Source organism: Alosa sapidissima, chromosome 6 (assembly GCF_018492685.1).
Source record: "Alosa sapidissima isolate fAloSap1 chromosome 6, fAloSap1.pri, whole genome shotgun sequence".
Classification (NCBI taxonomy): domain Eukaryota; kingdom Metazoa; phylum Chordata; class Actinopteri; order Clupeiformes; family Clupeidae; genus Alosa; species Alosa sapidissima.
In genome coordinates this window covers 12,946,522-12,970,076 of record NC_055962.1, presented here as the reverse complement: position 1 = coordinate 12,970,076, position 23,555 = coordinate 12,946,522, and the positions used below count along the sequence as shown (strand labels likewise).

Below are 23,555 nucleotides of genomic sequence, written 5' to 3'. Positions count from 1 at the left end.
GTGTAAATTTGCTGAATAAATAGGACCCCGGCCAAGAAGGTAATTGGAAAAACAACCACAATGGTTTACTGCTTAGGGGTGTACAGAGATGATTGAATTCCAGTAAAACGGGCTTTTGCCATTCTAGTTGAATGATTGCATCCCTATTTGGTTACACACATGCAAGTTAAGTAAATAAAATGCAATATGTGAAGATGTGAAACAGATACTGACTTGCTTTACACTGTTAATTTGTCGAGGTGGTTAGTACTCAGTTTCCATATGCCTTTGTGCAAGGAGAGCCCATCAAAGCCCATTTTCTTGTACAGTAGTTTTATGCTCATGCCCGCACATTAGTTTGTAGCCATGAAAGGATACAACTCATTTGGTTGGTTAACCCTTTATGACTCCATAACGGGTTGGACCGGCGATACCTTTACACTTTCAATTTGCATAACAATGTAAACTTAATATAAAAACAAATATTCAAATTGTTTAACGTAATATAATATAGAAACTAATATTGTTTATATATATATATTTATATATATTTGAGTTTTGCCTACAATCGTGACTATGAAGAGTGAGCTGTGCAGGAACAGGAAATGACCACAGGTCCGATTTGAACCTGGGTCCCCACGGGCACTTGGACTTGAGTGTTGCATGGGCGCTGCAGCCACGATCACGACAGCTTCCCTACGAATAATTATGATCATAACGAATGGATGTTGTCACTACCTTTTAATCAAAACCAGCAATTTTAACATGTAACACTTAGGATTTGTTCAAAATCATAAGTTAAAAACAAAACCACATCCTAGTAGCCACTGAAACAATTGAGGAAATGTCACCATTACTCTGGTAATCCAGTTAATTTTCTTCACTAAACAATAGTTAAGCCACAGAACATAGAGTTTCTTTTCTCTTAAGGCCCGCATAGACCTGGAAGGCAATGCCTACATTGAAGAACACATGAAATACAATACTTAAATTCTTTACCTGGAGAAGGTAGATCACAGTGTTGTTAACGTCCCATGAATGACCATATTTGCACAAGATGCCATGCTCAAAAGTAACCTTAATGATCTGACATTGAATTGGAGAAAAACTTCTACTTGTGGTGCAATATTTTAGCTGTTAGCAGACATCCTTACCCCCCCTCACAAAGTTTGGCATTAGGAAATTCCCTTTTAAAAGCACTAAATAAATTGTGCAAAAATGTTTATCAATAAAGCCACCTATCCTCTAGTATATTACTCTTTTAAATAGGCTATATATTTTTTCTTAATTTCAGCTTGCTCTTAATAAAGAGCGCAACATACAAGAAGCTTTTAAACTACCAACCTTAGTAGTTCAACCAAAACAAAAACATACAGACTCATCTCTACTTGGATTTCAAACACAACATAGAAAATTTCTAAAAGTAATTGCACTTAACCTTAATACAATTATGAATTAAGATGGGAGAAAAAGAAGTACACAACACATAAAACTATTAAATCTTGCAGACCTATTAAAAATGCAAACAAAGCAATACATATATATATAAAAAAAGACAACACTGGCAGCTAGACTTAATCTAGTACTGAAAAAAGAAAACCTTCTCTTAAAATTCATTGTCAGCTGCATTAGACACTTGTGTTTTATTCGTCTCGTCCTGCTTTGTGACCTGTTATGGAGTCCCCCCCAAGGGACATGGTGAGATTTATTTTTTTTTGGTGATAATTTTGGGGTCGGGGGGCTACGTTAATATTCCCTCGCAATATGTTCAGCATTCCCTTGCAATAAGATTGGTTTTCCCTGGCATTAGGTTTGCATTCCCTGGCAAAATATTTGACTTTGTGAGGGGACACATAGTTTTGCATTGGTTCTTAAGAGGCAATGCAAAACTATTGCGAGGGAATGCAAAGGCATTGTGGTATTGGAACGCAAAATTAGCTCCAAAAAAATGTCACTTTTAAAAATATATAGCCTATATTTTTAAAAACATCCCACCATAACCCTTTAGAGGGCTCTATAACCTGTGTTCAGGATTGGTCTGACTATCAATGCAGTGCCTGAGAGCAGTCACTCCCATTCAACAGTGGGAGAACACTTAGCTGCCAAATCCAGTTCGAACCCAACAGCGTTTAGCAACTAAATTCACTAAATCAAGATGGAATTTAAAGAATATTTTGATGGGAATAAATCATGAAGCGGTTTGTCCGCAGCCAAATGGCTAGCTTTCATAGTCATTCATAGCACAGCTCGAGTGGGAAGAATTAGGTGACTGCTACTTTAATGTTTACCACCTCTTTGGTTGCTCGTGTGATTTAGTGACCATGACAAGGACAAACCATCAGTGAAAACTTGTATTACAGGATTACAGTCACAGCAGGATCTCTGAACACCTGAGGACATTGTTCAATGCTTAAAGGTGCACTAAGTAGTTGTTGGTGAAAAAAGGGTAAAAATATCTCTAGACTTACAATGATAATGTAACACTGAAAGCAGGATTAAGAGTTTTTGATAATATTAGAGTGCATTTTTTACACCTGTTTCAGTCTTGTTTAATGGACTTGTTAGCATTTCAGAAACCTCTAAATTGTCAACAAAAAAAATAAAAATCTCAAAGAATCAGGACGCAAAACAGATGCCATAATGATTCTGTAATAACTCAGTATTGTAGGTCTAGAAGCATTTCTATTTTTTTTTTCACGACAAAAAATTACTTACAGCACCTCTAATGTCTAAAGTGTTTCACACAAAAGAGAAGACAGCTTGCTCTGGGGATCTCTACGTGCTGTGTCCCTTGCTCGAAAAAAACGACATGTTAATATAAATAAGTATAATAAGTACAAAGTTGCTACAGACGTGTCTTAGAGCCGCAGTTCCTCGTAGAGCAAGGGTTGCGAAATCTCCCGATTGCCGAGGGGGAGTGTGGGCACCTGTTTCAGTGTCACCTGCTTCACGAAGACAAAGAGGAAGATCACCACCAGGGCAGTGCCCAGAAGGAGGCCCACAACCCAGGCATATGATGGCTCCCTGGGCTTAGACGGAGCCAGGGGCCTGGGCGTTGGAGCAGGAGTGTGAGTGGGAGCGGGAGGAGGAGCAGGAACACGAGCAGGACCCACTGGAGGCCCCTCTTTCAGGAGATCCTGGACGTTGGCCAGGGAGCCGTTGTTGGGCATAGGGGGCACGCCCAAGATGTGGCACATTAGGGGGTAAAGGTCGACAGAGTGCATGGTGTCCTTCACGTAGTTGCTTCGGAAAGCAGGTCCACGTGCAACGAACACGGGGTGCATGCTCGGCAACGTGTTGTTGTAACCATGGTTTCCCACTGAGCACAAAAAACAAACATGAACATCACATTAAAGGTACAGTCTGTGATTCTGGTGAAATGTTGACATTTCGTGTGCTGAATGAACACATAGCGTGTGCTTCTAAAATAGCATGTTGATGTTTACCCATTTACAGGAAAAGTGTAAAAACTTTTGTTTGTTTGTTGTTTGCTTGTTTTGAGCACACACACACAAAACGGACAACTAGAGGACTGCGAGGTAGCCTGAAGCGGGTGTTACGGTCACCGTTTCTGGCCTTGCACATGTGAGTGTGATGTCAAAATGACGTCAATCCAGCTGGTACATGCCGAATTTCAGCCTTGCGCCTACAGACAGGTTGTGCACCGCTGATTTTTTCTGAGTCCCAACGTGCCATGCCTCGGAATGAAAGCAGGATGGACGAGCTAGAGGCCAAAACCAGGAAGCAGGTATGCCTCTACAGGCATCAGGCACCACATGTTTGCTAAATTCACTTATAATTTAACAGAGGACAACATCAGACAATAGCAGCCCAACATGTCGGCATTTCATATAACCCACATCCTAAATAAACTTACAAGACTTATTAACGCATACAACGAGACTGAAAGTAGTAAAATAATAAAGATTTCAGCCATTCAGTGGTGATAGCCTCTCTACCTCGAAGACGGCAACTAATGTCACACTGGCAAGCCAAAGTATAGCGCGTATTGCGTGCGCAGTGACCAATGCGTCGAGTGTAAAACTAGCATGACGTAGCCAGACTCAATTCTATTCAGAATTTGAGACTGGTACTGCATGATTGGTACGTGATTATGGGGTGTGCTTCAACCGATGCAAAGGGACAAATGCCTCTGCCCATTGGATAGACTTAACCAATCAGAGCAACGAAATAGCCTACTGTGAATCATGTAAGGAGAACAGCCAAAACATCCTTCTTCTTGACAAATGCCTTACTTGTTGTTTTCTATTTGCTTTGTAAAGTTATTGCGCTGTCAATATCTTATTCAACAGACACGATCATGAAATGTAAACGTCTAGCGACAAGCTTTTTGTTCAAAATCAACTGAAGCGCGCTCAGGTGACATGAATGTCTAAGCACCGTTGCTCATCAAGTCCTGACCGAATTTCCCAACCTCAAATTTTGTCGGTGGGGTTAAATTCGTGCTGGCTTCCAGGTTAACTGCGAGATACTATTGCTGAATTTGACAAAAAGTGCCAAAAAGGGAGGCAATTGTTATTCAACTTGATGTGATTAAAGAATATTAATTCTTAGACTGATGACTGAAAAGAAAATATCTTATACTTACACATCATTTTTTTAGTCTTGTTCTGCACAATTGTCCATCCTTCCCTGGCTTCCAGGAGAATAGGCATTATCCTGTCATTGTGTCTGTAATGGTAGTGGTCAGGAATGTCTTCCCTCTTGTATACATACAAGTTTGGATTGGCATTCAGGAGCGAATTGTAGACCTCATCAAAACAACCTGAGGGTAAAGTAATACATTATTGTACTTGCACAGACATCATTAGACATATTATCATCCATTACTTCCACGTTAGAACATCAACTCAAACTGTTCTTCTGCAGTTCACACAGAACTGCCAGACAACAAAGTTGTTAAATTTAGGAAAAATAATCAATGCAGTGAATCCTAATGGGTAACTACCAAGGGGGTGTCTACACATATATTTCTGACGGCCATCTTTGGTCTAAATGTAGGTATAAACGCTTTGTACGTTAAGCAAAATTGGAAATAATTTGAGCCACTCTCAATTCTCTTGAAAATGGAGTTAAAAGTAGATTCAAATAGAAAAAAGGTGAGGGATTCTTAAAGGCACGTTTTGACAATCAGTGACGCTGGAAGAAAATGTTGCTGCTGCCAGTCTTTCAAAGGCTGACTATCACAGGTTTAAACTTGGAATGCTGAGCCCATCTCTGACACCAGTATCTTCAAGAGAATCCAGTGGAAATTGTTCATGTGACGAGTGCAGTGTGAGTCGAGGGACTGTGTAATGCCAGGCTATGCCTCCTCGGCTCAGGAGGTACTTAAAGGCCTCTGGTACTCTCTGCCACCTCTGAGCACAGTGCTGTGCCATGCCGTGACTGTTGCAGGTTGCCTCGGGCAATGTGACTCACCTTCCTTGGGTATAATGCCAACCACCGGGCTCTTGTCGACCCATGTATACTTGTCGCGACCAACATAGCTGTCCAACTCGATAATCTTCACCGACGACAGCTGGGTCATGCCGTGGTCGCTAGTCACGATCAGGTTGACATCGTCGTACAGCCCGGCCCACTTCAGCTGATCACGCAGGAAGCCCAACTTGTCGTCGATGTCTGCGATTACGACGTCCAGGAGCGGGCTTTCGGGTCCCAGGTTGTGTCCACTCTCGTCGGGCTCTTCCCAGTAGAGCACGCCGAAGTCGATGGGGTCGGGGCCCGCAAACCAGCTGAGCAGCTGGGCCACGCGGCTCTGGAAGGGCACGGAGGCGTTGTACGGCAAGTAGTGTGTCGGGTAGGCGCCGCGGATCTCCACGTCCGAGCCAGGCCACATGGCCGCCCCGCTTCGCCGGCCGGCCCGCTGATTGGTCACCCACAGTGGCACGGCCTCCTCCCACCAGCGCGACTCGTAGGCGCTCTGGCCGTCCATGGAGAAGGAGCGGTTGAGGTGCGGGTCGAACATCTCGTTGGCGACGATGCCGTGGCTCTCAGCGTGAAGGCCCGTCACCAGTGTGTAGTGGTTGGGCAGCGTCTTGGTGATGTAGGAGTTCACCACCCTGTCTACCTGGACGCCCTCCCGCATTATGGCGTCAAAGTGGGGCGTGGGCACGCGGTGGATGTAGTCCCAGCGGAAGCCATCGAACGAGACCAGCAGGAGCTTGCCACGCTCTTCTTGCCTGGAGATAGGGGGCAGGCTCAGGACTAGAAGGCAGCCAAGCGCGCTCCAACTTCTTAACAGGAGGGTCAACATGATGCTCGACTGTGGGGCACCTTCAACACAGAGACAGGGAAGCAAACAAAGATAGTCAACATCTTATGGAAGAATTTTACAAAGAATATTAAAAATGGGAATCCTCTACATAGAGTAAAGGGACTGTGCCACAATGTAAAAAATACCTGACAGTTTTGTGTTGCACAACAAATTTGACATAATGCTCACTGCATCTTTAAATAAATGGTGCAGAAAAACAAATATTATTTTAGGTTTGCCCATCTGATTTAACATTTGCAGATCATTTTGGTGTCAGAAAACTTTGCAATAACTAGTGCCAGCTACACACAGCTTACAAGTATGGCATTTAAAGCCATTCAGGAAAAGACCGTGAAGTAGGTCACAGCCTTCTCAGTTTTGCCTTTTCCGAACATACAGAAGCAGACTACCCACTTCTCTAATATTGCACTGTCAGAATCGCATAAGCTAGTATGTACTAACCGTGTAATTGACCTTATAGAAGGTTAATAAATCCTGTAAATTATTTAATGTGCAGTTTAAATAGCATGTACACCAGAAATACGCCAAAACGGCTCGTTAAACTATATTAATATCTGAGGATTTCCTTATTCAAAATCTCTACGAAGCGGCAGCTTTGTATTCCTTTCATTAGCCTACTATGACAGAACGCTTGCAAAGGACTGGTGTTCACGCTCAACAACACAATGTTGATAATTACGCGAGCAAACTGTATCCTTTCTTGCTATTGAATTTTGTTGCAACAAAGAAGCGATGATTATGTAATTAAAATTGGTTCCATGAAAAGATGACATCATTGCCTATTTGCGAGGCTCCCATTTTTGATCTAGCCTACAATTAGAGCGCAAAGCCTCGTACGTTTAATCCATAGCCAATCCACATAGGCAACACAAACTATACAGGAAAATGCGAGTATATAGAAAATATCGTTTGCAAAATATTTTGGACCAGCCGCCTTAATTGACCCCTCGGGCAATAAGCAGCGATCTGAAAACCCTACCATCGTAGTTGTTGCAGATAGGCTACTCAATTTCTCTTTCAGACTGACAACATAGACTTCTCTGTCATGCCCCTTTTACGAATATCCGCATAATGCAAAAACATTCTCAAAATTAGGACAGATTAACAGCCTTACCTTACAGAAGCTCCGCTGGGGAAAATAAACACCAACTGTCAGAGGCAGTAGCAGCAGTAGCCTATAAGTCCCTCCCTCGAAACGCTATCTCAGTAGAAGATCGGGCAACTTTTTATACTGAAAACGTTGTTATTCACATATCTGCGAAAGGGTAAAGAAAGCACTCACAAAACAACTTGAGAGCAAAATGCAGTAGATAGCTGCTGACAAAAGCGTAGGCGATGAAGTTATGGCTTAGCCTACTGGCTAGTGGGCTACAGATAATGCGCCAGTGGTGCACTTGACTCGATGATGTAATACTCAAGGCTATTTTATTGATAGCCTATCTTGCAGTAAAGCAAACTATATATAGGCTATATAAGCCTGTTGCCTATCTAATTCAAACACAGTAAGGCAAGACCGAAACCTGAATATCATTCAATATTCATGCATTGAAGTAGTCTGATTTATAAAGGCATGGGCCTATAATTAAGCTATGTGTGCAACCATTAGGCCTATGCATTACAGTATGCCCCGACCAGTATACATCACAAAACCCGATGCAGGCCTACTCTGCGTTGAGTTGGGAAATGTAGTGACTTATTGATATATCATCCTGAAAACATCAGTGAACGACATTTATAAAATGAAGTGTTAAATTATTTGCACAAAACGCTGTTCATGAACGCATGAGAAGGCTTTTTTTTCACCAGAAGAGGGCAGGCGAGTATCATTAGTAGGCTATACTCAATATGGATGAGGTGTAATGGACTACGCACTGCAAAATGGCTATAGAATCCAACTCACTATGCCTACCGTGAAAAGCGAAAGGTAAAAGATGTGCAGCATAGGACATAATACATTGGGTTATACAGCGTAGGATGAAAGGTATAACCTACAGGATATAGCCTAGGCTACTTGAATAGAGGGGCCAGACTAAAGCAGTCATTAGGCTATAAATATGTGCAGGCAAAAAAAGTAGTTTGCTCCAGAAGATAATACTCCCCCATAGTCTGCTATTTCATATTGATATTTTTGAAGGAGGCGTGGAAGCAAGCTAAAGCTACACATTTCTGCGTATGACATTTGATGAGGTATTGACTAAATTCCTGGAAAAAAAACACAATGCTCAGACGTTAAAGACTTTCTACGGGAGAGATAGCGCACATACATATACCTGACTCCTGAGTGCGCCGTAAACGCTGCAGCACATACAGGACACCTACCCGCGCGCATGGTAAGGACGCGCGCAGTTTTCACGAGGATTCGTAAACTGTCTCCAGGCAACCAAAACCTGACGAAACTCATGTCGCCCCTCCTCTAATGATGATAGGGCCATACATAGTCTACGTGATGTCTATAGACCTGTGATGAAGTAAAAGATCTTATTGAAATGCGTCGCTCTAGTCACATGAACTTTTGGGAGAGCAATTAAGTACCCAACATTTTGTTGACTGTGTGCGCATCAAGATTGTACCAGGTGAGTGATTTTTCAGTTCTAAGGGGTTTGCTTGTTTAGCCATACTGCAGATAAACTTCTGGTAACGCGAGAAGGCTATTCTTTCATCTGTTGTCTTTTCACGTTTCTTGTTTTTAGGGATATATGTTTACATATCCTTAGCATTAAAGCGTGCTAGTGTATCTTTGGGAATTCTTTACAACCACATTTAAGGCTGCTGAAAACTAGGCTACAAGGTTAGGCTATTCCTTAAGGACAGAGCCGCTGCGGGACCCTGCAAGCTACTTATTCTTATTTATCGATTTCACCCAACTGTGACGGCGGAGCTTGTGTGTAAGCAGTTTCTCTGATGGTCCCTGTTGGTGAAGCCGGTTGTTATGCATTAAACAAACGTTTACTTCAAAAAGTGGATATCCTCAAAATATGTTTTAAATTATGCACAGGCCTACTACAGAGAATAAGTCTAGCTACTATAACAACAAAACGCTGGATATTAGTTTTATGCAGTTGTTTTCCATAGTGGGGCTTTCTTAACGTTGTGCTGGGTGAATGGAAGAAGAAAGGTGCCAGTAAAAATCTAATGTTGCAAGACCAGGGGATAAAGTAATAAGTAATAATGGTGTGGTGGACAGTTGGCTCATTTGGGGGGGGGGGGTGGCATTTCCTAAGAACAGGCTTTTACTCTTGAAAGTACAGATGGCAGAGTCAAGGCACTCTGCAGATGACAAGCAGCATCCTTAGATTCTGTTAATAACAATACACTTTTTAATCATAGGCCTTATTAAGCATCAAGCATGATTACATCAAGAAAACAACACAGACAGTCCCATTTGGCTGCTTCCCTGATTTTTCCTTTGAACATAATTCATATTAATCGTGCCAGCATAAGTTGGCTCTGTCGGTGGAGACAAGGATGAGAGAGAGAGAGAGAGAGAGAGAGAGAGAGAGAGATCAGTTGCCAGCTCACATTTTGATGTTTCTGCTGTACCCACAGCCTGTACTTAATAAGTACAGCCTACCCTGGGCATGGGGCAGACGTTGGCAGGCAACGTAGTCGTTAAGGTTGTAACCGCTGAATGTCTGGACATGGAATCAGAGGAGCAGGCCAGTGGTATCGCTTTTCCTGCCCAATTGTAAATCCATGTGTGTGCCGATGTGAGATTCTGGTCTTTAGATACTGTTACACATACAGTCGTATCCTGGCCTTTCTTACTTGTGTCCTGTTGTGTTTGGCTGTGGCATAGAAGCCGTTTTATACACTTTGCCGTGTTTGTTAGAAACAGTATATTCCTCATGACCTTGTAAAACCCCTCTGAATCACTGGCCATACTGACTTATACGTTGATTTATCTTTTATGTTACATTTGGAGCCACAGTCCTTTATTCATTGTAGAAGTTCTCTGAAAGTAGTAGCCCGACCATCAGCTCAAAGTGTGACCGTATGGATCATTAACCGGATTAACTGCCCAGCCTTGATGTGCAGCATTAGGTGGAACATTTCAAAGTGCAGTATAGGGTTTCATTTTAGAAGCAGTCTGTGTCCTCTTGTAACTATGTAACCAAAATCTCCTTTTCAGTGTCTGGTTGCTGTACCTCTCCTTTTTTTCACCCTGAGTGGTACAGCAGTGTTTTTACCCAAGGAGAGTAATAGTCGAGAGTTTCTTTAAAAATTGATAAGCTCACTGATCTAAGGCATTGGCTTCAGTGCATTAGTGCTTAGCTCTTTCCATCAGTCACTTTATTGATTAAGGTATCAAAATCACCAGGATTGGTTGCTCAGGATTTTCCCACAGCTCTGCAGACTTATCACAGGAAGTCTCCATTTATTTATTACTGCTTGCTTTATGTGTGTAGGTATGGATGGGCTGCCTGTTTTTAAAAGCCCACCATCTGTTGTGATTGCTTTCCAATCAGAGCATATGCTCACTGGGTGGATGTGGGTAATGTTTCACCCCGGGACGTGAAACACCACCACAAGTCTCAACGGGATTGGCTGAGGGAGCGGACTTGGTTCCTAGTCATGGTGATGGCACCTCTCTGAAAGTTAGAACATGTGCCAGGCCATGGGAGTTTTCTCTGCCTTTGATGGCCGCTCAACTTAGAGAGCAATGGAACAGGAAACATTTAATTGCTGGCGCTTTCATCACCTGACCCGAGAAGATGACACATAACTTGGGTGAAGAAGACAGAAGCCTAGTTAAGAGGTGTAGACATGAAATACGAAATGACCGAAAAAAGACCTGCTACTGACTAAATGCGGAATCAAATAGAGGATACTGATATGTAGTTTGATAAGGAGACAATCGGAGTTTATTTGCTTGTGGATTTGTCAAATTTTCCATTCCCTCCAGAGCCAGCATTGTCCCCATAAGATTCAGTCATGACAGACAAAAAGAAAGTGCCGAGTCATTTGCTGTGTTCTGTTGCCATGGCAACTACCACATAGGGATCCGGTCCATGATATGATAGGGTAGGATGGGGGAAACATTTCATTTAAGCAGTCAGCGTTCAAAGATTTCCCCTCGCCTATGTGCTTATTAGCCTCTCTCCTGAGGAGAATACAGCTCATTAACCTAGCTCTTTCTGTTTTTATGTCTTCCTCTTCAGGTTCAACTCAGGTTGACCTATTCACAAACGGACATACTTTGATTTTGTAAAAAGGCACACGCGCTCCATTCCGTGATCCAGAGGAGGAACAAAACGTGACCTGACCTCACCTTGTTTTCAACCGCCTGATTGTATTGGCCATAAAGGGATGGCAGCAGGCTGTGAATACCTGCTCTTGCATGTAGCCTAGACATCAGCCTGGTGGCAAGATGAGACTCGCCTGACTGGAGTTCCCCAATCTTCCCCAGACTGCACACTCCCTTTTTTACTATTCTGTCTCTTCTTCTCTCTCCTCTGACCAAACTATGGACCCGGAGACACCTCCGTTGCCGATGATCCAAGTGGAGGATGTGGACGGGCCGGATTGTCTGGACGACTTGGACCCCTCCTCCTCGGACGACCACCTGCGGACGCTGAAGGCCCTGACTCAAAAGCTGAGGCTGGAGACGCGTCGGGCATCTTATCAGGAGTGGAGGGACCAAGTGGAGGCCCAGAGCGCCAACAGAGGGCTCACAGGGGTCACGGACGCGGGGGCAAAGACACGCCCGGGGCAGAGCGGCAGCAGCCGCAGCAGGGTTTCTACAGAGGACGGCCAGGGGGGAAGTGGTGCTCTGGGTGAGGACGACACAGGAGACACCATTCCGGCCTCACGGAACCTGAAGGGGTTTGGGAATATTGACGAGGCACTCGATTGGTTGCGGAAAGAACTGGTAAGAGAATCCCGAATCACCTGATGGCATGACATACTGCTTCTGTTCCTACTTCCTCTCTTCCTGTCTGTCAACATGAGCTGGCTATATGATGATGATGCCCGCATATTGTTTGTTTGTTAAAAATAGGCAGTGCAGTTCCATAAATTAGGGGTATGAATCTGCTTTAAAGGACAACTGGACTATTTTTTTTTAAAATAGTTAAAATTTTCTGAATAGCTCAAATATTCCACATAAATGCACTGAGAAGAATTTGGAGCAGAGGTGGCCAAGGAGCTTAAAAGGCCAGAATGTGTCAGTCGGGTAAAAGTACTAACCTGAATGTGTCTAGCCTTTCAGTATATCATCCAAGTGTTCATTAAGGAGACACTGAAAGTAATTGTGGGTGGATATAATATACTTGACAAAAACACAGCAGACTTCGGCAGAATTCCAGATATCCAAGATTCAGGCTTTATTTTACAATAACGCGCGTCAAGGGAGAATACAGCCTTCAGCTCAGGAGCATCGACTACCATTCTAACTACTACCGGAGGAGACTGGCCTTTTATGCTCAATTTGCAAGGGTGTGGTTTAAGAGGATGTCATAGGTACAACGTCCTGTGATTGGCTTTCTCTTCCCGCCGTTCAGTCAGCCACACCCAGACACACCTACACACACCTATTTTCCATTAACATATTTAGGCAGGCTCCTCAGGTAGAAACGTTATACAAGATGTTCTAAACATTCTTACACTTAATTCATTGTACTCCTTGTACTGAGACTACAAAAATGATACCAAACATGAATACATTTACAGTTAATAACACAAACATATAATTCAGCTAAAGTTTTAACCCAGGGTCTTTGTCTACCCAAAGATAGAACAAAGGAGCTTGTGGAACAAATGGTAGAAGCAAAAGGTGCCCAGTGGGGAGCATTTCACACCTACATCTGCATTGAATAGATCAAAGCAAGAAAGACAGAATACACTTTCAATGTAAATGGAGCTAAGCCTCCATCTAGTCTTGGAGCAAGAAAAGGTCATAAAAATTATTTCCATCAACACAAAACGTTTTACTTTGTTTTACTTTGATGGTAACATCAGAACTCGTTTGCTGTCTTTTTTCTTATAAAGCATGAATCTCGTTCTCTTTCTTAGGACATACATGGCGCCTCATGTCAGTAAATAAGTACAAAAACAGATACTTTATTAAGTAAATAGTGAAATTACTTCTTGGAAACTAAATGAGATTTGTTATGGAAACTTGATGCCCGACCTCCCCTCCCCGCCTGTGCAGAATTTCACCACCTCCCAGAAGGACCCGGGAGCTGATCTGCCACCAGTTAGCTAATTACTAATTAACAACGCCGCCAATGTCCGCACTTCCAGTCCCACATTACGGTGCTGTGCAGGCATTCAAGTTAAAGTGGGTGGAAGCGATCGCAGGGGCAAAACGCAAGTGATGACCAGGTCCTGCCTTCTCACCCCCCCACCTCCCCCACCCCGACCACCACCACCACCTCCACCAAACTCCCTCTAATCACCCCCACCCCACTGATTTTCCAAGAGGGTTTGTCTATTTTTTTTTTTGTTCGGTTTAATTGTGTGAAAAGTGGCACATACGCATGCATGGGCTGTTAAGGCCACGGCACGCAAAGAGGCGCCTCTTGCCTGGGAGAGGATAAGGGATCCCCAGTGACCCCCACCCCCCTCCCTGAGGCCTTCCCAGTGTGTGTCCACAAACATTTGTATAAAGAAATGAATACATGGGAAGAATGAGGGCTTGGTGTTAGCAGTGAAAGGGAAAGGAAAGGATCGTGTTGCCTTTGTGTCCTCTTCTGTCCAGGAGTGGGGTGGGTGTGTGTGTGTGTGTGTGTGTGTGTGTCTGTTGGGCTGTGTTTCTCTTGTTAAAAATTAACTAGGATTTTTCCATAAGAATAGAAGTATCCTGGATACCTTCTACATTTTTTAAAGGTAGAAACATTTCTCTCAACAGACAGCTGCGAGTCAATGGAAGGTCTGAAAAGCATTTGTGTGTGAAGACTCTTAGGTCTGTCATCATGACAGCAGACCTCCCAGAAGTTGCAGTTGTGAAAAAATATCAATTCAATTATTTTAGTATGACTGAATTTAGCCATTTGGAAATTGTTTCATTTCTTTCATCCATTGGGTACTGGAACTTGACATGGCCAAACTATTTGAAATGTTTTGCTGTCATTGTATTGGACAGCTGTCCAGCCTTCCTGCTCTGATTGATTCCTTCCTCTCTCGCTCCCTCCCCCTCCAGAAAGACATGCGTCTGCAGGACCAGCAGCTGGCGCGGCAGCTCATGCGTCTCCGCGGCGATATCAACAAGCTGAAGATCGAGCAGACGTGCCACCTGCACCGCCGCATGCTCAACGACGCCACCTACGGGCTGGAGGAACGAGACGAGCTGTCCGACCTGCTGTGCGACGGCCCCGTCACGCCAGGCTTTGGCCTCTCCGCGCCCCTGCGCCTCATCGGCGTCACCAAGATGAACATCAACTCACGCCGCTTCTCGCTCTGCTAGCAGCAGGCTAAAACAGGGGTCCTTTGGCCTACTCCAGAGGGCTCCTCAACACGACAACAACAACAACCATATAGCATTCATAAAGTGCTTTATCAAGGCGGCCAAAATGCTTTACAGTGAAGGTCGAACCTCACAAAACACCACCATTGTGTAGCACCCATCTCAACACAACACTCACAATCTTCTATCACTGACAATTCCTCCATCTATACCGGGTCTTATCAAACCTCGTTTGAAGACTGTATAGTCTACAATCTTCTGTCTATACCTGGCACAAGCACATTTGGTGTGAAGACTGTTCACATTCTTCTATCTATACCTGGTTCAAGTTTTTGAAGACTGTGACACAAAAACTGTCTTCAGTTGGGTCAACTGGCATGTCTTGGCATCCTTCCTTCTCTGTTTACCTTATTATTCTCATCAGTGGCAATCCAGGTGAGCTAAACACATGATTTAGCTCATGGACCATTTTTATTGCACTGCTTTCAACCAAGGGTGCTTGTAGAAAGCGTAGCTGGAGTTGGGCTGGTTGGATTGAAAAACGCCTGGAAAAGAAATGTGAATTGGACAGAGACACGACAGCATTCGCATACAGAAAGCCTTAGATCTCCTCCTTATTTGCATGCAAGACAAGAGTTGAGTCTGAGTTGCATGTGCGTTTTCAAATTCTCCTGCTTCAGATCTGCAGGCTAGAAGTCCATTTTGCTGTAGGTCATTTAGACCCTCGTCTGGGTGTCCTGTTTCTCCCCACTCTCAAGTAGAAACAGCTGACCGTAGGAAACAGATCAGGCCCTGATCAGCGAGCGATCCACTGGATCACCGTGATCAAGGATCCAATGGATCAAACGGACGCTGAAATAGACTGAGCCGAGCACTGTGTCCCCTGCCATCTTTGCTGAGTGTCATACTGGCCCTCTCACAGACAGTAGCTAGGCACCCTCCCACTTCCCGCTCTTTCTTTCTTTCTTTCTTTCTTTCTTTCTTTCTCTCTCTCTCTCTCTCTCTCTCTCTCGCTTTCTCTGTCTAGATAGTACAAACTTGTGGCTAGGGGATCTTCATGGATGATTGCTTCATTAGCAGTGGCCCCTTGTGTAAAGCCCAGTTTGTGTAGCTTGTTTGCCTCTCATGGGTCTGCCTTTGACTTTCTGCTGACTAAAGCCTTAATGGTACATAGAGAGAACCTCTCCAATGGAGGCACACTTTTTAAATGCACATTCCAAAAGGATGAAATGCACATGTGTTGTTTTGTTTTGTTTGTCTACAATTACTTTCATTAATATAAAGTAACTTTATTTTTGTTTATTTTTATGCTGTATCCTCTGCTATTCTGTACAACAATAATAATAATAATAAAAAAAAAACTTCTTAAGAAATGTCCTGTCAATTACATTTGCAATTTAGCAACTAAGCCAGGTTTTCCTCCCAAGAAAAAGTCGGCAGTGTGGTGCCATGTACAAAGACTTACCAACAAGACAAAACTATTTACATAGTCCTCTGCTGTATCTGCTGATACAGTATTCATAATCGGTGAACTCTGAATCATTCAGTGCATGTTGTGCAGCAATTGCTTACAGTTGTTACAGGTGAAGTGTCCTTAAGTGGCACTCTGCAGACAGTAGCTAATAATTAGATAGATTTTTTCACCACTGCCAGACTTGGACAGACCTCCCTGACTGCATTCTGAAGCGATGCTGTCATGTGAGAAAAACCCTCTGATGAAAAAGTCTACCGTGACATGCATGAAGGCATGACGAATACTGTTATACTCTAAGCATAGTAATTTACTGTGATACAATATTCATTCCCAGTCAACCCATAATAATGCAATGAGTCTTTTGCAACAGGTGCTTGCAGCTTGGAGGTGAAGTACCATCAACAGCTGTCTGCAGAGTGGATGAATTAAATGCATTTTTCACTAGTGCTAAGACTGAAGAGGGGACGGACCCTCAGGCTGTCTTCTGAACTTATGCACCCGTGTTTTCAACATGTGCCACAAACACATACAACATATGTCCTACAACACAACGGATAACATTGCAGAGACAAATCCAGGGTAACGTAGCCTTTCTTTTGTATTCAGCTAAGAAGCATAAGGTATGGCTATGTCCAGGAGAATAGCTGGAAGGGTGTGCTGTATCTTAGTATCAATAGTTCTTAGCAGCTTAGAGTAAGGTAATATTTCACACCCATGCAATAGCACACCTTGACATGAAACGCTTGGGAATCAGATCAGCACACCCATTTCCTCTGCAAGTCATGTGATCCGTCATCTTGGTTACAACAATTTGTCAGAGTGTAACATTTCCTTTTCCCCCTTATTTCAAAGTGTGGGTCGGATATTCTCAAAACAATTAGAACTGTGTTTTTTTTTTTGCATCATTCACAATTGCCTTTAGAAGCTCATTTTTCTTTTGTGAGCAAAGCAGGAAAGACTGTTGCATTTTTTTCCTTTTTTCCTTCTTCCTTTAGCATGGAGAGGGCAGGTTAAGAATGAATGGCTTTGCTGAGGTCTGCATTTTCATGCTTGAGTTACAGCTTGCTGCAGTTATTAGCACCTAAAATGGCGTGTCTGCTCGGAGAAGTAATATATACTAGAAGTAAAAGGTGAGAGAGAAGCTGTGCAGGTGTTGTTATCACACCATGTCTTGTGCAGAAGAAGAGCTTCAGGATCTCCACAGTGTCCCACATTTTCTTTTCTGCACAAATGAATATAAATGTGTTTTTTTTATGGAAATAGGATCGCTACACTCTTAAAATGAATGTGTTGAAAACAACACAACTTGCGTTGTTTTAACACATCTCTGTGTCCAGATAGGGACAACATAAGTTTTTGTTGTTTCCTTTTTTAATTTGTTACACAACTTGCATTGTTTTTGTTTTTTAACATATCTCTCTGTCCAGATAGGGAAAACACATTCATTTTAAGAGTGTAAACATGTTGACCACAGTGCCAAGAATGCCAAATAGAAAACCCTTTGTGCCAAACACCAATTATGATGTGAAAAAACAATACAGGTAAGTGCACTGCTAAAGGATCATGCATAAGCATGCATTTAAAACAGTGCTAGGGAGGAAGAAGCCTGGGCTCACTTTGAAAGGAAGAAATGAAGCCATCATTGAAAACCTGCATAGTGTGTAAGCATACTTCATAATAAGTATGGACAGTGCTATGGACTCTTTGCATTTCATGCTTAACAGAGGAGCCTCCATATGTCTCATTTAATGAGAAACTGAGATCTGAATGTGAATGTTCCAGTCAACTCTGTTCAGACGAATTGAGGTCAGCCAGGAGGCCAATGTCAGCTGTTTAGATGGCCCGTAACAGTGAATCATTACAGTCATTTAGACAATTTGTGCAAGGACATCCACGGCAATCGAATGTCATTTCGTTATTTATGATTGTGCAGACTGTGTTGGGAATGAATGAATGGGACCACTGGCTGGCTTCCCAAAAATGTCTCTGAAGATGCAGTTTTGCAATGAGAGCTCTGACTGTAAGAGACAAAGTAATGGGACACTATAGAAAACAAGGGAAATGTATAATGCTTCATTTAAGTCTGTCAAATCAGACATACTGTAAGTTATATTGCTATTCGCTAGACCCTTTTCCTTCATACTACACTCTTAAAAACAAACAAAGAAACCTTAAGGGTTCACTAAAGGTCCTAGCCTAGAAATCTAGACGCACCCTAGCGGCAGCAAATGTAATTTGCAGCCAGGGTACCTACATCTTGATGTGGGTCTGGCTCGTCAGGCTATAAAGGTCCTGCATCACTAAGATTTTTTGCTAGTTTTAATTGATATTACAGTGAGAATGTAACATGTTCTCCAAGGATTAAGCAACATAGGAATCATGGACATCTTGCACACCTGGCACAATCAATTCTGAATGATGTACACAAGTTTTATAAGTATAAGTATATAAGTATATATACTCTTTTGATCCCATGAGGGAATTTTGGTCCCTGCATTTATCCCAATCCGTGAATTAATGAAACACACTCAGCACACAGTGAACACACAGTGAGGTGAAGCACAATAATCCTGGCACAGTGAGCTGCCTGCTACAACAGTGGCGCTCGGGGAGCAGTGAGGGGTTAGGTGCCTTACTCAAGGGCACTTCAGCTGTTCCTACTGGTCAGGGTTCGAACCGGCAACCCTCCAGTTACAAGTCCGAAGCGCTAACCAGTAGGCCACGGCTGCCCCCAAATTTTTTTTATGCAACATATACTGCCATCCACACATATCCTTTTCAGGGAAGACCTTGAATATTTCAGGAAAACAATGCCAAAATGAATTCTGCAACATTATTTCTCTATAGAGGAAGAGTCCAAGAGCTAAAATTGTCTGTCTGCAGTCCAGACCTGTCAAATTGGGTGCATGGTTGAAAAACATGATTAAGAAGACCCCAGACTGTTGAGCATAGATGCTGAAATCCTATATCGGGCAAGAATGGGACATTTCATTCTCAAAACTAACAACTGATCTCAGTTCCTAAACATTTATAGAAAGTTGCTAAATGAAGAAGTGAAGCAGTACAATGGTAAAAATGGCCCTGTCCGTTTTTTTTGAAAATGTGTTGCTGGCATCAAATTCAAAATGAACATACATTTGCATGAAATAGTAAAATTGTCAACATTTGATATGTTGTGTGTGTCCTTTTTGCAGCTAAATATGGGTTTATGAGCTCAAATTACCACATTTTACGCAACATCCCAACTTTTTCTAATTTGGGATTATGTTACAAAATTATGTGAAAGAATGTACCATCTGTGTTTGCCACATCCTCAAGTCAAGCAGGTTTAGAAGAAACTAGTATGCCATTAGTCATTACTGATACTGATCACGTGTAGGCATGCATGTCGTGGTAACCCTATCCTATGTCTGCACAAGGTAGGCTATAAAATCCAGTTGAACAAGACTTTTAACTGTTAACTTTAGTAATAACACATAAGTGAGGAATTCATGCCTAACTGGCTGAGAAGGAAATGTCAACTGAATATCTTTGTTCTGCCTCAGAGCTCATATTTTGGCAAGCAATGCTGACTGCAAAAAAAACAGAACATGCTGCCTTCAAGAGACGGCAGACATTCTAGAACTGTGCTCAGAAGGTACAGTATGACAGGCAGGTGGAGACTAAGGAATAGCAGTGTGTTTAAGGTATGCCAGCCCAGGACGATTGAACTACATTCCACAATTCCTCTGAATTTCTGGGTTTTGCCTCAGAAACAGCATGTTTGATGTCACACCACAAGTTTTCTATGGGATTGAGGTCCTGGGATTGGGCTGGCCACTCCATGATGTCAATCTTGTTTGTCTGGAACCAAAACGTTGCTCGTTTACTGGTGTGTTTTGGATCATTGTTTTGTTGAAACACCCATTTCAAAGGCATTTCCTCTTCAGCATAAGGCAACATGACCTCTTCAAGTATTTTGCTATATTGAAACTGATTCATGATTCCTGGTGTGGGATAAATTAGCCCAACACCACAGTATGAGAAACATCCCCATAACATGATTTTTGCACCACCATGCTTTACTGTCTTCACAATGTACTGTGGCATGAATTCAGTGCATAGGGGTCGCTGGACAAACTGCCTGCGGCCCTATAGACCCAAAGAGAAACATTTTGTTCTCATCAGTCTACAAAATGTTGCGTCATTTCTCCTTGGGCCAGTCAATGTGTCCTTTGGCAAATTTCAACCTATTCAGTTATTTTTCAGCAGTGGGACTTTGCCGGGGCTTCTAGCTGATAGCTTTGCTTCACATAGCCGTCTTCTCATCATAACAGTACTCACAGGTAACTGTAAGTCTTTTTTGATTTTCCTGGAGCTGATCATTGGTTGAGCCTTTGCCATTTTGGCTGTTCTGCGATCCATTCGAATGGTAGGTGACTTTTTCCCCACATCATTTAGGCTTTGCGTGCAATTTCAAGGCATTTGAAATCATTTTGGCTGAGCAGCCTATCATTGTCTGCACTTCTTTATACATTTTCCCCTCTCCAATCAACTCATCTCAGATCAACAGATAAAACAAAAAGTATGGTCAAGTGATGAAGGCCCCAAACACTCCTGGGCAGCTCTGGCTGAGCTGTAATGAAGGCCCCAAACACTCCTGGGCACCTCTGGCTGAGCTGTGATGAAGGCCCCAAACACTCCTGGGCAGCTCTGGCTGAGCTGTAATGAAGGTTTCCGATCACTAAAAACAGAGCTGGTTGGTCCCGAGAGTGCACAGACAGTGGGCAAAAAACACCTTGGGGTCTCAATAGTCGCATTACCTGTTATCAACTATTTATATATCCTGTACATATTGTCACTTTATCCATTATTTGCACGACTAGTTAGATGTAAAACTGCATTTCATTGTACTGGTATTTCACTGGTGCAGTGACAATAAAGTTGGATCTAATTGACAGACAAAAGAAATAGTATTCTTAAAAGTTGACTGGCAAGGATGGTCCACTGTGCTGAATAGCACAGGTGATTTGAGCAAAATTATTTTCCAGTGTCCTTAATCAAGCAAGAGAGAACATGTCCATGTGTGTCTCAATCTGCTGTCTGGCTCAGGTTGTGGAAATACTTAAAAGACAAATATCACTTCAGGCCAGAAACCCAATGAAAGGAACTCTAAGGAAAAAAAGCAGCTTTTTATTTTAATGAAAAAAGTTAATAGTGCCTGCTAATCTCAGTAAACAAGGAGTATGGTAGAGTTTGAGAGGAAAAAAGGTCATTTTTTACTGGGATTGTAAATAGTGTCTACAGCACCACCTAAAGGGCATTAAAGGAGCTCTCTGAGATCAAAGAAAAGAGCTAACACACTGCGACAGTAATAACCCAGTCCAGCCACACACTCGTCTCTTAACCTGAGCACACCACATTACTGAAGGATAATCCACTTTATAGCTGGACAAATATTATGAGACAGTTGAGAAGAGAAGGATATCAGTGATGTTAAACTCAGTAAAGGCACAGGTTGTAGTTCTTGTGGAAATCAAATTGATATTTGAGCTCAGCAGCCAATCAAATTTAGCCTGGGTTTTCCCATGCTGCCTTACGCGCGCAATTTTATTCACGCTGCTAGGCAGCCTGGATTCTATGGACTTCGTTTTCACCTCAACGAAGGAACCAATCACAGAACAGAGGGAGGGCAGCAAGACGATGACACACCGAAGCCGTTATGAGCTACTTACAGACACATTCATAGCGCCCAATAAACGTCTCTGGGCATTCGTAAACCACGTTTCAAATACGAGAAAATGAATGTCTAGTTCCCAGACCGGTTTGGCGATAGCCAGGCTAAATCAAATTAACCCCCCCCCCCCCCCCGTCACGTGTTGATTGGCTGGATTTGTTTATGTCTGTTTCTGTCCCACACAGTTTATTAATTTAAAGGTTAATTTAGACATGGACAGTGCACATTAATGAACATAGAAATGTAAATGTGCCAGAATAAGCCAAAATGGCTATTTTGCATCTGTTGTCCATGGGCCGATGTTAACAGGCCAGATGCGCCTAAAAGAAACTCCACACATATCATTGTAGACCTAAAATATAAAATAACAGAGGCCTGGACTGTATACACAGAGTTTTAAGCATATCTACTATACGGACAGCTTGGAAATAGCAAGGAGCAACTGGAATAGATTAGAATCAGATTATGCCTTTAAGATTTCCTGGTTTCACACCAACAATGAGTAAGAGAGAGACAAGACTTTGTCGTATTACTGCAAGAGATATTTATTACTATCACATACATTCTGTACAGGTTACAGAGTGATTTTCACATCAAATGATGCAACCCATGGGTTACTAAAAAAAAGGCACAATGTCAAGTAATCAAAGTCCTTGAAAGCACAATGTGATAGTTGAATATTGCCAATTGTGGATCATCACTTTATATTAGCAAAAACAAAAGGTAAAAAGCAACTTTGCCGTTTCAGTCAGCCAGAAAAAATGGCCTTGTCACTCTCCTCAAATGTTCTAAATGACTGGGCTACCTCAGTATTTGTCATGTAACAACACACAACTTACACACGGCTCTGACCGCCAAGTTAAAGGGAACCTAAGGCCTGACAACAACCTCTCTACTTGTGGGTGATACCGAGTGTAAATTGTTTATTTGGGACCAAAATGACTTCCATTGGTGCAGTTCTGATTAAGTCCGTAATATGCATTTATAACTGAATAGCACATAGCATTAGCCTGGAAGCCAGCCCGAATGTACCTCACCAACAAAAACTGAGTTCGGAAAATTTGGTCTGGAGTTGCTCCATTGAGAAGCCTCTGTACCCGCACCAGAGCCGTTTGCGCCAATCAGTTGATTTTGTTGCCGTCGTTAGAGAAGCTAGACATTTAGATGTCTCTATTGCGTCTTTGGTACAAGATATTAACAGTGCAATAACTTTAAAAAAATGAACAGAAAACAGCGATTAAGGCATTGTTGTCGAGAAGGATGTTTTTGGCTGTTCTCCCTACAGGATAAACATATTACATAGCTTTGATTGGATAGGTCTATTCAATTGTGTGCAGAGGCATTTTTTCCCCCTGTATCAGTTGAAAGACGCCCCATAATCGCTAGCAAAGTGATGTAGCAACGATGCCCCCAAAAGCCATGCTATATTAGCTTGGAAAATCCAGACCCTGATAATCTAGAAAGATTAAGGGTCTGACCACGAACAATGTAATGGCCCAACTCGAGGGGCGACACCAAGCATGCATTTGAAAATCTCACTGCACGTAATTGGATAACACTAGACCAATGTTTACTCCGAATGATTCCGGACTTCGTCGCAATTGGATAACATTACGATCAATGTTTACTGACTTCCAATGTTGCAGCGCTGTCGTCATCAGTTTAGCTCGTCTCTGGCCCTCCTATA

At 42.7% G+C, this 23,555-nt stretch overlaps 2 protein-coding genes across 5 annotated transcripts; one reads left to right on the top strand and one right to left on the bottom strand.

Moving 5' to 3' along the window:
• Positions 1-705: 705 nt before the first annotated feature.
• enpp5 (ectonucleotide pyrophosphatase/phosphodiesterase 5) lies at positions 706-7,673 on the bottom strand. 2 transcript variants are annotated; one of them, XM_042095715.1, is made up of 4 exons: positions 7,389-7,673; positions 5,419-6,273; positions 4,589-4,765; positions 706-3,298 (listed from the first exon to the last, which is right to left on the bottom strand). In XM_042095715.1, exons 2-4 carry the CDS (start codon positions 6,251-6,253, stop codon positions 2,838-2,840), a joined length of 1,473 nt encoding a protein of 490 aa, XP_041951649.1. In that variant the 5' UTR covers positions 6,254-6,273; positions 7,389-7,673; the 3' UTR covers positions 706-2,837. The 2 variants fall into 2 exon arrangements, with proteins under 2 accessions (XP_041951649.1, XP_041951648.1); XM_042095714.1 differs by lacking the exon at positions 7,389-7,673 and adding an exon at positions 6,400-6,426.
• Positions 7,674-8,603: 930 nt separating this feature from the next.
• On the top strand, positions 8,604-16,051 carry fam167ab (family with sequence similarity 167 member Ab). Of its 3 annotated transcripts, none has more exons than XM_042095730.1 (3): positions 8,604-8,847; positions 11,751-12,143; positions 14,415-16,051. In XM_042095730.1, the coding sequence occupies exons 2-3, from the start codon at positions 11,766-11,768 to the stop codon at positions 14,676-14,678; spliced, it is 642 nt and encodes a 213-aa protein (XP_041951664.1). In that variant the 5' UTR covers positions 8,604-8,847; positions 11,751-11,765; the 3' UTR covers positions 14,679-16,051. The 3 variants fall into 3 exon arrangements, with proteins under 3 accessions (XP_041951664.1, XP_041951663.1, XP_041951662.1); XM_042095729.1 differs by having other exon boundaries at positions 8,605-8,847; positions 11,731-12,143; XM_042095728.1 differs by having other exon boundaries at positions 8,606-8,847; positions 11,434-12,143.
• Positions 16,052-23,555: the final 7,504 nt, after the last annotated feature.